Source organism: Protopterus annectens, chromosome 8.part0 (assembly GCF_019279795.1).
Source record: "Protopterus annectens isolate FY-2018-M chromosome 8.part0, PAN1.0, whole genome shotgun sequence".
Classification (NCBI taxonomy): Eukaryota; Metazoa; Chordata; order Ceratodontiformes; family Protopteridae; genus Protopterus; species Protopterus annectens.
Genome location: NC_056741.1, coordinates 1,900,404,436 through 1,900,419,521, shown reverse-complemented (window position 1 = coordinate 1,900,419,521; position 15,086 = coordinate 1,900,404,436). Strand labels below are relative to the sequence as shown.

At 42.4% G+C, this 15,086-nt stretch overlaps 1 protein-coding gene across 2 annotated transcripts in view; it reads left to right on the top strand.

Annotated features, from left to right (window-relative positions):
• The window catches only part of RSPRY1 (ring finger and SPRY domain containing 1), a 1,565,455-nt gene that overhangs the window by 622,854 nt on the left and 927,515 nt on the right, over positions 1-15,086 (top strand). For both annotated transcript variants that reach the window (XM_044081400.1, XM_044081401.1), the window contains exon 5: positions 5,178-5,304. In XM_044081400.1, coding sequence (XP_043937335.1) covers positions 5,178-5,304 — 127 coding nt within the window. The remainder of the gene's footprint in view (positions 1-5,177; positions 5,305-15,086) is intronic.

Here is a 15,086-nt window from a genome sequence, read left to right as displayed (position 1 = left end):
GAGGAAAACATTTGTTTAAATAATTTATAGTTTTTATTGTACAAGTCGCTGCTAATTGTTTACTCGGTACTTATTCCGGAGCTGTTGCCTCTGGTACTGTTTTGAGGAAGTTTTCCTGGCATTCTCAGAACCTCTGAAATGATGATAAAAATGAGATTTGAAAATTTCCTTTGGATAGAGATTTATTTTTTGTCCCCTCTGCTGCAGAGGTGATGAAAAAGTGTATTGAAAGGGGTAAGTTGATACGGGGTAAGTCTTAAAGATTTTTCAGCCATCCTTTTCCAAATTTTCTAAGGGATTCTCTAAGCACTCATCCAGTTTTGGCAAGAAATAAAATAAACAGTCTCAACAACAAAATGCAGGTAAACAAACATGTAAGAAGAAATGGCAAGGAGTTCCAAAAAGAAAAATTGAAACCTCCCATAACCAAGGACAGTTCAACAAGTCAGAATAACTATTTAAGGGACCTTGTCCATGCCTAGGCAGCCACTTTCCCCTTCCAGAAAGTCTGAATGTCCACTTCTTTCTTTGGCGACAGAGAGTTTCAGACAAATGGGTTCTGAAGATCATTTTTCAAGGTTAAAGATGAGTCATTTTCTCTTTTCCAGGGGCGCAATCCCTTAGCCACTGGACAAGACCAGACTCTTATTTCTACCTGTCCATCATATGCTGTCCCAGGGAGTGATAGAACCAGTTCCTCCTTTCCAGGTGGGAAAAGATTTTTATTCAATGATGTTTTTAGTGTCAAAGAAAGAAAATGCTTGGAGGCAGGTTCTGGATTCTTTTCTGAACTTGTTTGTGATAGTACCCAAGTTGAATATGCTGTCGCTTCACAACCTTTTACCTCTTCTTCCTCATACAAGTTTCCTGGTAACACTAGATTTAAAAGATGCTCATTGTCACGTCCCTATTCATCCAGACTTTAGGTGTTTCTTATGGTTTTCTGTGTCTGGATCACATTATCAGTTCTCTGCCTTACCCCTTGTGCTATCCACTGTACCAGGAGCATTCACAAAGTTTCTAACTCCCATCATGTCTCATTGCATGCTACAGAATATCCACATTTTTCGATATAGAGACAGCTAGCTTATCTTTTTCAAAGTGTCAGGAATATCTCAGTTGAATGAGAGCTCTCTTACACAAGCTGGGATTCCAAGAGAACATTCAAAAGTTCAAGTCTTTTCTGACTACTTCACACAGGATTGTGTTTCTGGAGTGTCAGCTAGACACCTCAGTTCAAAGAGATTTTCTTTCACAGTAAATATATATTTGCGAGGGAGTAGCTCAGGATTTTGGGTCTCATGGCATCTACAGTTCTCATGATAACACTGGGAAGACTCCACATGAGAAATACTATGGCATTTGAAGTATCTCTGGTCCCAGCACCAGCATCCTTTGGCCGTAGAAGTCCCAGTGCTGATGTGTGTCAGAAGGGAAATCACTTGGTGGAGGCAGCAAATATCCTTAAATCCATGTCTTCACTTCTCCCTTCCTGTTCAAAAGCAGTCAGTCACCAACATACATCTCGGACTTTGCAGTTTCAGGAGGGATGAAAGTTGTATGGGAGACCAAGGACAGACACGATCACATAAATATAAAGGAGATGCTTGCCCTCACAGTCACATAAATATAAAGGAGATGCTTGCCCTGATCAAGGCACTCCACTCTTGAGTCATGTTTCAACCCCAGGACTACTTTAGTTTGTTACAAACAATACTGCAGTCACATGGTACATCAGCAAGCAAGGGGGAACCAGGTCCTTAACCCCTTTGCAGGCTAGCCATGTTAGCTTGGGATATAGCTTCACAGAATAATTTCACTCTACAGGTGTCCTACATTCCATCACAGCAAAACTGTGTGGCAAACAAGCTGAGCAGAACAAGGGCAGACCCTTATGAATGGAAACTAGATCAGGAGATCTTCCAAGATTTGATCCATCTGTGGGGAGTTGCTCAAGTAGACCTGTTTGCTCCTGTGTGAGCAGTCAGCTGTCAAGATTCTGCTCGAGAACTGTATGGAAGAAGGCCTGGGGGAAAGTCGTCTTTTCTTTTCCTTGGATAGGAATATTTCTGTATGTTTTTCTACCCTTTCCACTGATTTCTAGGGTACTTCTGAAGATTCAGAAGGAATCCCCTAAGATCATTGTGATGACTCCTTTCTGAACTAGGCAGCAGTGGTTCTACCTTCATTTGGAAATGGCCAGGGGCAATTACCACAAGCTTCATCATAAACTTAATCTACTCATAAGAAGATCATGGTATTTGATATACTTCAAACCCAGTCAAGCTCAGTTGATTGCCTGGATGTTTGGGGGCTTAATTCCCTTTAGGCACCTGTTTACTAGGGTTGTGCTCAAGGTACTAATGGAAACAAGAAAGCCTGCTACTAGAAAATCATATATTAGCAAATGGAAAATGTTTTTAGTTGGTGCCAACAACATAACCAGCACTCATTCAGGCCTACTTGTTCTCAGGTTTTATAGTATTTGTCGAAGTTATTATCCTGTGCCCTTTCTTGTGCCTCCATTAAGGTTCATTTATTGGCCATTTCAGCATTCCTTCCCATAGATCCCAGTCTTTCATACATTCCATGTCAAAATGTTTTTGAAAAGGGTGTTGCACAAGAGGCCTCCAGTATAAGTGGCCCATCCTTGGGATCTTAATTTTGTGTTAGAGAAGCTAACGCTTGCTCCATTTCAACCATGTAATTAGTCTGATTTCGTGTTCTTAACATGGAAAAGAGTTTTACTGATTGGTCTGACCTGTGCAAGAAAGGTATCTGAGTTGCAAGCTTTTATGGTCAGTGAACCCGGTCTCATTTTCCGCAGGGACAGAGTTTCTTAAAGAACTAATCCTTCTTTTATACCTAAAATTGTGTCTGCGTTTACTTTAAGCCAAAAAGGATTCCCCATGCCTTGGATGTCCACAGACAACTTTGGTACTGTCTTGACTGAGCTAAATCTTTCAGATCTTCTGATCATTTGTTCATTTCTTGTGAAGGTAAGAAGGAGCAACCTGTGTCAAAGCAGACTATTTCAAAATGGTTTTCTGAAGCTATTGCTTTTTGTTAAGCTCACCACCTCCAAACTATTCCAGGTACGGTCAAGGCCAACTCTACTTAGGTCTTGGTTTTATCTGTGGCTTTTGGAAAGGGTTGGATTCTAGAAGTATTATAGAAGCAACAACTTGATCCTTTGTAAATGTTTTTATAAAGCATTATATGCTTAATTTCATGTCTAGGTCTAGATCGTGTTTTGCTAAGACTGTTCTCCAGGTGCTCCCGGACTATTCTTTCCAAATGTAGTAAGCCAGGGTAATCTACCCATGTAGCTAAGGCTACTACAGCAGTGATCAGTATGTTGAACATAAATCATGTAGGTAAACTTGCCATAACAGTAGACAATCACGGCTGCAGTAGCTGTTCCCTGTGTCTTGGTGTGTTGTTTATGCCAAGGTGTGGAGTTTTATTTTTTTGTTGGCCCTACCATTGTTCTTTCAGGGCTTAGCCTCCCTCTGTCTCTTGCATGAAAGTTCGGTGCCCAAACCTGTTTTTATTCAACTTGGCTCAAGCTGACTGTTTCAGAGTGTGGACAGTGCTGTGAAATGAAGCTTGATGGCTGTTATAGCTGTTATATCCTTGGCAGGATGTAACCCATGTAGCTAAGGCTACTGCTGCAGCGATCATTCCAAGATTTACTGTTATAAGTTAACTTACACAAATGTACTTTACTTGTTGCTCTGATTTCTGTTAGAAGAGCATCTTTGTTGCAAGCTGTTATGGTGTGTTGTCCCTATCTCATTTTTCACAAGGAAGGGGGTTCTTTGAGAAGAAACACATCCTCTATGCTTTTGTTTCAGAGTTTACTTTGAAACAGGCAATTCATCTTCCTGTTTACACCTTTTAGATAGCCAGAGGCAACTCAGATACTACATAGACAAGACAAAAGCCTTCAGGACTTCTGATGAACTGTTTATTTCCTATGGATGTAAGAAAAGGAGGCAATCGGTGTCAAAGCAGACAGTTTCTCTGTGGTTGTCTCATGTTATTGCTTTTTGTTATTTTCACCATAATAAGGCTTTTCCAGACAATGCCATGGCCCACTCTACTAGCGCTCTGACTACTTTTATGCCTTTTTGGAAAGAAGTTTACTGTAAACATGTACTAGAGCTAGCATCTCTTCACATCTTCAGTAAGAACTGATTTCTCTAGGTCCAGAGCAGGTTTTTCTAATACTGTTCTCCAGGCATCCTGGACTCTGACCCTTCCTCTTCCTCATTTTCTTTTTATGCTCTTTGTCATGTTCTGTAACTTAGGCTACTGCTGCAGTCATATAATGATGAACATAGTGCATTTGTAAAGTAAGTAAACTTAGCATAACAGTAGATTTTCAAATAGATCACTGTTGCAGTAGACACAGTCTCCCTCTATCCAACTAAATGTTGCTGTTTGATGTCAGGGTATGGGATTTTTATTATTTCTTTTCCTGCCTGATAGGTTCTAGCCTCCCTCTTCTGAGGCAAGAAAGTTCTGATGTTTTGTTGCCCTAGCCACTGACTTTTATACTGCTGTTCTCATGCTGTGCAGTGGCAGGGGTATATGGAAGTTACCCTAAAGCTGTGGAATTCGAATTGCTGTTTCTGTCTTTTGTAGGACATCCCATGTAATATAAGCTAATGCATCACTGTTCTGTTTGAGCATCTGCTGAAAGTTTACTTACACAACTGCACTATGTCTAAGAGTACTCATTCTTCCTGTAGGTGTCTCACGACTCTCATCAACTATTAGATTTCCATGTAGGTCAGGAAAGTATGTAATTGAATTTTAGTTGGTTAATGATGTGTGTATCAGAACTTTCATGGTTATTTTTTTAATTTGCAAGAATATGTTTTCAAGTGGTGTGGTGTAGGCAGGATTGAGGTTAATGTACACTTATGTACCCAGCACATACTCTAGCTGTATGTCTTCCCGTTATGCATCCAAAAACTTACTGGCACACTGACGTCCCTGAATACAGATTTTCTAAGTTTTTTGCAATATAGTGATTAGTTGAGAAGCTCAACTCCTTAGAGGAATCTTCAAGAAGGTCCTTATATAGATAGATAAAATAAGAACATATTGTGTTACGAGTGATAATGTTTAGTTGACCACCTTGCATTTTTATTCTTGTTTGCTTACAGGATGCATTGCAGAAACTAACAGAAGTGTTAAGTCTGAGTGGCGCTGTTGCTCGTCAGGATGCACCTTCTCCAGCGAAGCACCGTAACACTACTGCAGTGCTAGGTTGTTTGGCTGAAAAGCTAGCAGGTAGGAATAAAAGTTGTGACATAGCCAATGTATGCTGTTCATACCAAGATCAATTTTCAGTAGCTTTCAGATTTGTTGCAGATATTAAAAAAATGCATGGTGTGCATGTGTAGTGGTATTTTTTTAATTTATTACCCATAGTGTCTTCAGCTTCCTGACTTTGTACCACAGTCCTTTATCATCTCATTTGGCAACCTGTGATTGGTGCTTTTAAAATCTTAGGAGGATGAAAAACAGAAAGCAAACTGATTATTTGAAACTCAACTAACTGTTGCTTTTGCCATTTTATAAGAAAAACTGTTGGAATCCCCCAGCCAACTGTTCCTGACAGTTAATGGTCTTGAGCTGTCTTCTCACCAATGTTTATATGACAAAATGCTTGTTTATCCTGACTGTTTCAGATTTTTTAGCCAAGATGTAATTTCCTTCTTTATGTGCTACTCCTCTTGATGGGTTGATTTGTTTTATTCCCTAATAACCCAAACCTGTAAGGAGGAAGAAAGCCTTAGCTGCAGGCACATTAGGAGGATATGAACTAATTGTACCTTTTAGAATTGTACTTCTTAAAAAACATGCAGTTTTTTAAATTGTTCCTTCTTTATAAGGAGCACCTGGAAATCTTTGAGTGCCAATCTAAATGGATAAAGACCTGGAAGGATTATTTTGTTCTTCCAAACATGTTTTATTTTTAAAGACCCACATTTGGAGGGATATGCCTTCCTTGACCAGTGCCATCATCACTGCACTTTAGGTACAGGGTGTACACACACAAGTAAAGTGCTCTTTTCAGTCTTTCTCCTACTTTTTGCTGTTTGATGCTGTTAACTCCCAAGCCATCAAACGAAGTGCTTTTGACACTGTTAGGTGTTCTGTTTTGGACTGGAATTGAAGCACACTGTCATCAGCTGCCTCTGTAACAAGCAGAAAAATTTAGCTTCCAGCAATGATGACATCTGAAACCTGAGGTGCTGCTTGATTACTGTGGTAAGTAGTGCAAGGATTAGAGAGACACCTTTGGGAGAGAGAGAGGAAGAAAGAGAGCAAGGAGAGGCTTTGTGTAAAGTAAGGATTTTGGAGACCTGTACTTCAAATTTTAAGTTGTCTGTCCAAGTCCTCGTGAGGCTGTAGTAGTTTTTACACCTTCTATCATTTCTTTGTCCTGATGTAACTCACCAGGTTGATGAATTCTGGCATGAAGGAACAGAAGCAGCCCGTCTAGTATCGTTTCTTAAGAGAAAAACTTGGATTTTGGTTTTTAGTACTGCTTCTTAGGAGGGAAGTATGGATTTTGGTCACAGGCATTCTTCCCTGTCATGGTATTCATGGAGGAGATACTGATGTATGAGAGAGGCTGAACCCCATGCACTATTTGTCTGATCTAGTTCATTAGGCCCTATGGCCTTCTCTCATCTTCTTTTCCTTTGAGAAAGAGGGAACTCAGTAGTAATGTTGAGGACTCCTTCCACAGTACTTCACTCAACATTGCTTACATTCAGTCCTTTATCTTTTTATTCTAGTGTAGCTGGCCTTAAGCCATTTTTTAGTGTATGTTCCTAAATAGTCAGGATAATTTTGCATTTTCATTTTCATTGTATCATTAGCAAACTTGGAACACTGCATTTCATTTGGCAATATTAAATCACATAAGTAGGTTGTACATATAATTTTACTGGAGAGCTGAGTAGTGCCTTATTTAAAATGTGTCAGTTATTTCAGGTTTCTTTCGTGTTTTTCAATAACAGGTTGAGAACCTGGAGCAGGATTGCTGAAGATGCTTAGGCCTTGTAATTAATCCCAAGGTGTAATTTCTTGAAGTTTGTTATTACCCCTGTGTCTCACTGTGTTTTATCAGCTCAAATGCCAATGACAATTTTAACTCTGCTACAGTTCCTTGTAGACAAAGGAGCTATAGAATACTCTGAGCTGAGAGGTAAGGAGGGTTGGATTTTTTTCTTCCTGTTCATTGTTTCAAAAAGAAGAGGTAGGTACTGACCAAATCTGGTTGCTATAGTCATTAGTCACTATCGTAAAATACGACTTTTTACTGACAATGCCAGTGTCGCTAGAGAGACAACAGAGAATGGAAAAATATGATGGATGTGTTTTGGCTCAAAGATGTGGAAGTCTCACTGGAAATTACTGTGTTCATTCTGCAAAATTGGAATGTCTAGTGTGGAGTAAAGTCCTTTAAATTTCCTTCTCACAAAGAGTATGTGCAGAGTATCTGGCTGTAGTTTTATAAATACAACATTGCAGAAATCTCCTAGTCTTTCAGCAGCTGGTTGTTGGTAATGCAATTAATTGCAGGGCTTTCTGCCCTTTGCACTTTCTTGGATTTGCCCTGCCTGTAAGTATTAGACTTGTTCCTGAGCTAGAGATTGAGATCTTCCTTCTCAGTGCAGACTTGGACACTTTTTGTTAAGTGACTATCCTGGTTTCCATTTGGTATTGAGCTTTTTTCTTTGATGTGATCTTGGGGGCTAAGGTAACCTGGTCACCCCGGACAACTCATTTTACATTGTTCAGGTTAAATTCATGCTCATCTGCTGAAGTTAACAGTAGCATCTGTTTGTATGATTTGTTTGGCTCTTCAGATGACACCAGTGTGCCAGTGACTTTAGAGTTAATTGCGCTGTTTTAGACTCTTCTTATTTTAGATTTGCAACCATTCCATAAGGTTTTGGGATTATCCCCACTCATCATTTTTTAGGCTCTCCTTTACTCTCATCCACATCAGAACAAATACTCACTTCTTCGGATTCTTGGGATATGTGTAGACTCATTATGATCCACTGATTTTTAGGGATTCTGTAGAGTGGAGTCTGTGTGTTCAGTTAGAACCCAAGACTGCTGTTCTGGACATTTATTCACTCCCTGAAGTTTGAACCAACCAGGTGGTAGTTTGATAGCTGAACAATCAGGTAAGAGCATACTATTAACTGCAGTTATAAGAAAACAGTCATTATTTGGCAGTGAGCCACACTTTCCACAGGAATTTTGAAAGGCACCTCCAGTCATTTTACATTTGTGAGATCTCAGGTTGAGGAGCAGCATGCCAGTGATTTTCTTTCCCTGGGATAAACAGATGTAGATCTGTTCACTGTAAGGGATAGTGAGGCCCTCCCCATATTTTGCTCTCTGCAGTGGAGGAGTAGATGTTATCTTGCACAGTGAGGTCTTCCACCTAATGTTCATTGTTGTATTCACTGTTGCACTCCCCAGTTCTTGGGATAACCTGCCCTCAATTCCTCAGAGTTCCCAGTGTTCTGCTGCTCTATCCTAACCCAATGCTTTGAACAAAGCCCTTACAAACAGACGTGAGCGTGTCAGTCGTATAAAGGTTGCATTCGCAAACATCATCTTTAGAGCTTCCTTGCTGTGCATTTAGCATGACTATGTATGCTTTTTGCAGCCTCCATAGTCTGTCAATTGACATTCTTCCAGGTAGTCAAATAAATACCCCATAGGGATGTTTTTCTTATTTTGTGTTGCTGTTTGAATGTTTTTTAGCTAGTGTTTCATTTAGAAACCACTTATGAGGAATTTTCATTGAAAGTCAATAAATGTGTAGTGTGTGGTAAACAGATTCCATGTAAAGATTCTCATAACAAGAGACCTGATGTTGGCTGTTTTATCCAATTCAACTTTTGGGTTATTGAATCCAACCTCAGCACTTTTTCAGAAGTTTGGATCCAGGGCTCTGACTCCTCTCCTACCCATAATTGCCTCAGTTCCCCAGAATACCTCCAATCTCATTTGCTGCTTGATCTAGAAGGACATGGATGTTCATCGTGTTTCACTGTTGCAGTCATTACACTTGGGTTATCCTGCTGGCAGGCTACCCGCAGTCGGCCTGAATTCCAAAGTCTTGGTCCTGCGTCGGTTGCTGTCACCTCCTCCCTGACGTCAGTGCGCCAGGGGTATAAAAGAACCAGCCGGCGCCATTTTCTTCAGTCTTTCTTGCCGCGCGGTGCCCGAAGCAGAAGCAGTTCGCAAGTGCCGGTCGGCCAGCTCCTGAGATTACAAAAATTTTTCAACCGAAGTCTTCTTGAAAGCTAAGTACCCCGTTGGGGAAACTTTTCTTGCCTCCGACCGATGTCAGACAAAGTTAATAATTGCATTTCATGTGGGAAGCAAATACCGCATAAGGATTTTCATTCCCTCTGCATTCCTTGCTTAGGCCCAGACCACGACATCTCGGCCTGTCGTTTTTGTGCTACATTCAACAGACGCACTATTAAGCGTCGGGCGGAGTTCGCCCAACACTATTTTGGCAAAAAGTTTAATTACATTATGTCGTCGGATACTCCGACTCCAGTGTTGAGTAAAAGACGCAAAGATAAGGACCGACATACGAGGTCCGCAACTTCTACTGACACCACGCTAAAGCCGACTACAGGTGCTCCGGTTCTCAGCGAGGCGCCTACGCAGCCCCTGACTACCAATGACACTTCATTGGCGGTGTCTTCTGTGCCCGAGGTCGCAGGCTCTGTGGCCAACACCCCGACTACAGATAACGAAGCCAGTCTTGGCGGGGAAACTTTAGACAGGCCTGCCATCTCTCAAGGTGTCTTCAGGCCTTTTTCTTTTTCCATCAAGGCTTTCACTAAGTCTAAAGCAGCCATGCATACTAAAAGACAAGCTCCACAGGGCCCCTCTCAAGGTCCCATGCCTAAAAAGCAGATGCTCAAAATGGCTGAGGATTTGATTACTCTTATCAAGGGTTCTCAACCCCACTCGGACAAAAGGCCCAGAGTGGAGGAAGAATACCCTTCCTCGGACCAGGCCTCCATTACTTCAGAACATTCTGAAGACCAGGAACATTCATACTCCCCTTTTGAAGATTCTGATGCAGAGGAGTCCATTCCCTCTGTCTCCCCCCCCTGAGGATTACTCTTTTGGGGAAACATACCTTGAGGGAACACTTCTACTGGGAAGGCCAAGAGTACTCAGACTCCAAGAAAAGGCTTAGGGATTTCCTCTTGCTCCCTCAGCACAGGCCTCTGGCTATACCTCCTGTCTTAGACATACTAGATGATGTGTATTCGGAGGCCAGCCTTAACCCAGATTCTTTACCTCCAGCTCCAGTCAAGCCTGACAGGTATTACCGGGTTCCTGATTCACACCAATTCCTATACAAAAGCCATGCGGCTGACCCAGAAACTATTTCACAGGGTCCCAAGGGAATTGAGGCCTCCACTGCTAAAAATCCATTACCTTCAGAGAGAGATTCCAGAGCTTTAGAAAGGTGGGGGAAAAAGGTATACACCTCGGCCACCTTAACCATGAGGGCATTAAACTGTCAGTTCCATATGTTAAAATACCAACAGTTTCTGTTATCACAGTTGAAAAGCAAAATGTCACAACCTGAACAACCAGACTTGAAGGAGTTGCAGGATTTGTTACATAGTGCAGAGCAAGTGGGTAAACATACCTTGCAATGTGGTTTTGATGCTTTAGAGGCCTCATGTAGAGCTGCTGTTACAGGATCAGTCATACGTAGACATGCTTGGCTCAAAGAGCAAACCTTACCAGATCATGTCAAAGCTAAATTACTAGATGCACCTCTTCAAAAAGATGTATTGTTTGGTGTTAAAGCTGAGGAGGTATTAAAGAAAATGGAGGAAAAGGCAAAATCAATGCAAACAGTGAAAGATTTCCTACAGGTACAACCTCCACGTTTCAGTAGAAATTGGCCTTCAAAAAATTGGTCCTTTCCAGCCACGGACAGACCCCAAAGAGGTAGATACAGGTGCCCTAGGGTTAGAGGGCAATCTCAAGGATCATTTAGAGGCAGACAATGGCAAGCACCTACACAAAGAGGTGGTGAGGATAGTTCACAGCCATTCAGAAAGCAGAACCAATGACTTTCCCCTTTGCATGCCAAGCAAGGCTCAAATGGCAGCACCTTTAGGTGGAAAACTGGCATTATTTTCGAAAAATTGGCATATTGTCACAAAAGACAAATGGATCCTGGACATTATAGACAGAGGCTACAGATTCCACTTTCACACCCTTCCAAAAATGAGAGGCATGCCAAACCTGCCACACAATCAAAGGGCAGAGGCACAAAAACAAATTTCAGATCTCATGGACATGAAAGCTATTCAAGAGGTACCTGCACAAGAACAGGGTCAAGGTTTTTATTCCAGACTATTCCTGGTACCAAGGAAGGGCAAAGATTGGAGACCTATTTTGGACCTATCCATCCTAAACACATTTTTACTCGTGCCAAAATTCAAGATGCTCACATTACAGCAGCTTCTTCCCATGCTGGGCAAGGAGTCTTGGCTGGTAACATTGGACCTCAAGGAGGCATACCTGCATGTCCCAATCAGACAAGATTGCAGAAGATACCTCAGATTTCTTGCAGGTTCAACCCATTATCAATTCTCTGCATTGCCCTTTGGCTTATCTACTGCGCCCAGAGTGTTCACGAAATGCCTGGCATCAGTAATTGCCTACTGCAGACGTCAAGGGATACAAATATACCCATATTTGGATGACTGCCTGATCCAAGCGGACAGCAAGCACATACTTCTGAAACACCTGGCATTTGTAATAATGTTGTTGAATTCTCTGGGATACACAGTCAACAAAAAGAAATCAAGGCTAATACCCTCTCAAAGAATAATTTTCCTGGGTGCCAGCTTGAATACAAATACCCAGATGGCCTACCTCACGCCAGAGAAACAAGGGCAACTAACTCAATACTTCAGAAAACTGGCAACCTTCACCAGGCTGACTGCAAGGAAAATCCTGCAGGCTCTGGGATTCATGGCATCTTGCATCCTACTAATCCCATGTGCAAAGCTGCATATGAGGAAACTTCAATGGTACCTAAAAAACCTATGGTCTCAACACAGCCACAGTTTGGAAACAATTATACCACTGATTCCATGTCTTCAAAAGGAATTTCTGTGGTGGGCTCAAGCATGCCAAAGAAACACAGGTCTCCCATTCTGCAAGCCTCAAGCATATCAAGTCATCACAACAGACGCCTCGGACTACGCCTGGGGGGCGCGCATGACAGATCAGTGCATTCAGGGCAAATGGTCCCAAAAAGAAAAGCACCTACACATCAATCAAAAGGAAATGCTAGCAGTAATAAATGCTCTTATGGCATTCAAAGACCTACTGCATCCAGGCCAGCTATTGATAAGGACAGACAACACCACAGTGATGTGGTACATAAACAAACAGGGAGGAACCCATTCATATCCCCTATGCAGGCTAGCCATGTCTCTTTGGAACATGACTCTGGAATTACAAATCGAACTTCAAGCACAGTACCTGCCAGGCAAGGAGAACACGCTGGCAGACAACCTAAGCAGAAATATGACAGATCCACACGAATGGAAGTTGCATCCTCAAGTTTTTACAAAGATAATTCAAGCATGGGGAAGGCCAGACATAGATCTCTTTGCCACCCACAGAAATCACCAATTGACAAAATTCTGCTCAAGGACCTTTCATCCACAGGCCTGGAAAGTGGACGCACTCTTTCAGTTGGACAACAGTGACAGTTTATGCCTTTCCACCTCTTCCTCTGCTGCCCAAAGTTCTATTACAAACCAGAGCAGACAGACCAAAGATGATTCTCATTGCTCCAGACTGACCAAGACAACACTGGTACCCACTCCTGAGGAGCCTGACGCATTCCCCACCATGGATCCTGCCTCTAATGCCTCTTCTACTGACTCAGCACAACTTCAAAACTCTTCACAGTCAGCTGAAAACACTCAATCTAGCCGCATGGAAGATTCCTTAAATTCACAGCAGACCCTACTCTCCAAGGAGGTGCAGGATGTCATTTTGGAGGCCAGAAGGCCTTCTACTAGAAAAGCCTACTCCGCAAAATGGAAACGGTTTTGTGCCTGGAATCAGAAAAAGGGTCAGAATCCTGGAATACTGAATTTACCATTATACTCCAAATCTAGAGCAGGCTTTGCCAGTGCAGTCTTGCAGGGCATCCTGGCTCCTCCTAGCTCCACCTAGTGCCTACCACCCCTTTTTTAGCTTTGGGATTCTACCCATCTGTTATGACTGCAGCTGTATGCACGAAGAACATAGTACAGTTTTGTACCTACCATAAATGTAGATGTTTGAGTGCTAATACAGCTGCAGTCCAGGTTTCCCTCCCTCCTTCCCCTCTTGGGACAGGCCTAATGGCTAACACCTCCGCATACAACCTGATTGGGGTATTCTTTTATGGTGTATTTGCTTGCAACTACTGTTTTTTGATTATATTGCATTGCATTATTACATAAATTTATGTATTGCCTTCCTTCTGGGGGCACCTGACATCTGGGGCAAGAAAAACTGGAGAAAATGGCATTGGCTGGTTCTTTTATACCCCTGTCGCACTGACGTCAGGGAAGAAGCGACGACATCCGACGCCGGACCTAGACTTTGGAATTCGGCCGACCAAGGACCCCCCTGATGGCAGGAAAACCCATCTGTTATGACTGCAGCTGTGTTAGCACTTGAACATCTACATTTATGGTAGGTACAAAACTGTACTTTACAAGTTTTACTTTCATACCTTCCCTGTTTCACAAGAGTACCCAGACATACCCAAAACTCTCAGGGCAAAGGTAGAAACTCAAATTTCTTCTTTATTGACTATGGGGGCTATAGAGCCAGTTCCTGCAAATCAAGCAGGCCTAGGTTTTTATTCAAGACTTTTTCTGGTACCCAAGAAAGGGGGCACCTGGCGCCCTCTTCTGGATCTGTGTTTTCTAAACACTTTTCTGGTGATTTCCAAATTCAAGATGCTCACCCTTCAACAGTTACTACCAATGCTTAGCAAGGGTTGGGAGGATGGCCTAATGGTTAAGGTGTTTGCCTTCAAACACAAGGTGCAGGGTTTGAGTCTCACAAGGGATAATTGGCTAGGCTTAAAATGGCTCGCAAGGGCAATTAGCTTAGTACTAATCTATGAACCTATAAGGATTCATGGCTGGTAACTTTGGATCTAAAGGAGGCTTATCTGCACATCCCAATAAGGGAAAGTTGCAGGCAGTTCCTTCGCTTCAGGGCGGGGAACAGGCACTTTCAATTCTCAGCATTGCCCTTTGGCTTATCTACTGCTCCCAGAGTTTTTACCAAGTGCCTGTCTCCAGCCATTATTTTTGCAGGCAGAGAAACATTCAGATTTATCCTTACCTAGACGACTGTCTCATTCAAGCAGACTCCCCAGAACAAATAGAAAAGGATTTGGATTTTGTGAAGAATGCTTTCACCTCTTTGGGTTACACTCTCAACGAAAAGAAGTCAAAGTTGGTTCCTACACGGGAGGTTGTTTTCCTGGGAGCGATTCTGAATACAGCCACCCAGATGGTATTCCTCCCCCAACAGAAGCAAGATCTTTCGGATTACTTCATGAACTTGGCAAGCATGACCCAGCACTCTGCAAGGCAATTCCTGCAAGCCCTGGGGTTCATGGCTTCATGTATTTTGATGATCCCATATGCAAGGCTGCATATGAGAAAACTTCAGTGGTACCTGAAGTATCTTTGGTGTCAACACACACAGGACTTAAGACTTGATTTTTCCACTGATTCTCAGTCTACAAATGGAGTTCCTCTGGTGGGCAACAGCCTGTTCTCTGAACAAGGGTCTGTGTTTCCACTCACCGCCTACCAGCCAGACCCTCACCACAGATGCCTCAGATGTTGCATGGGGGGGCTCATCTGGAAGGCAGGGGCATACAGGGGACTTGGAGCAACCAGCAGATTCATCTGCACATAAACTTAAAAGAATTGATGGCAGTGCAGCAG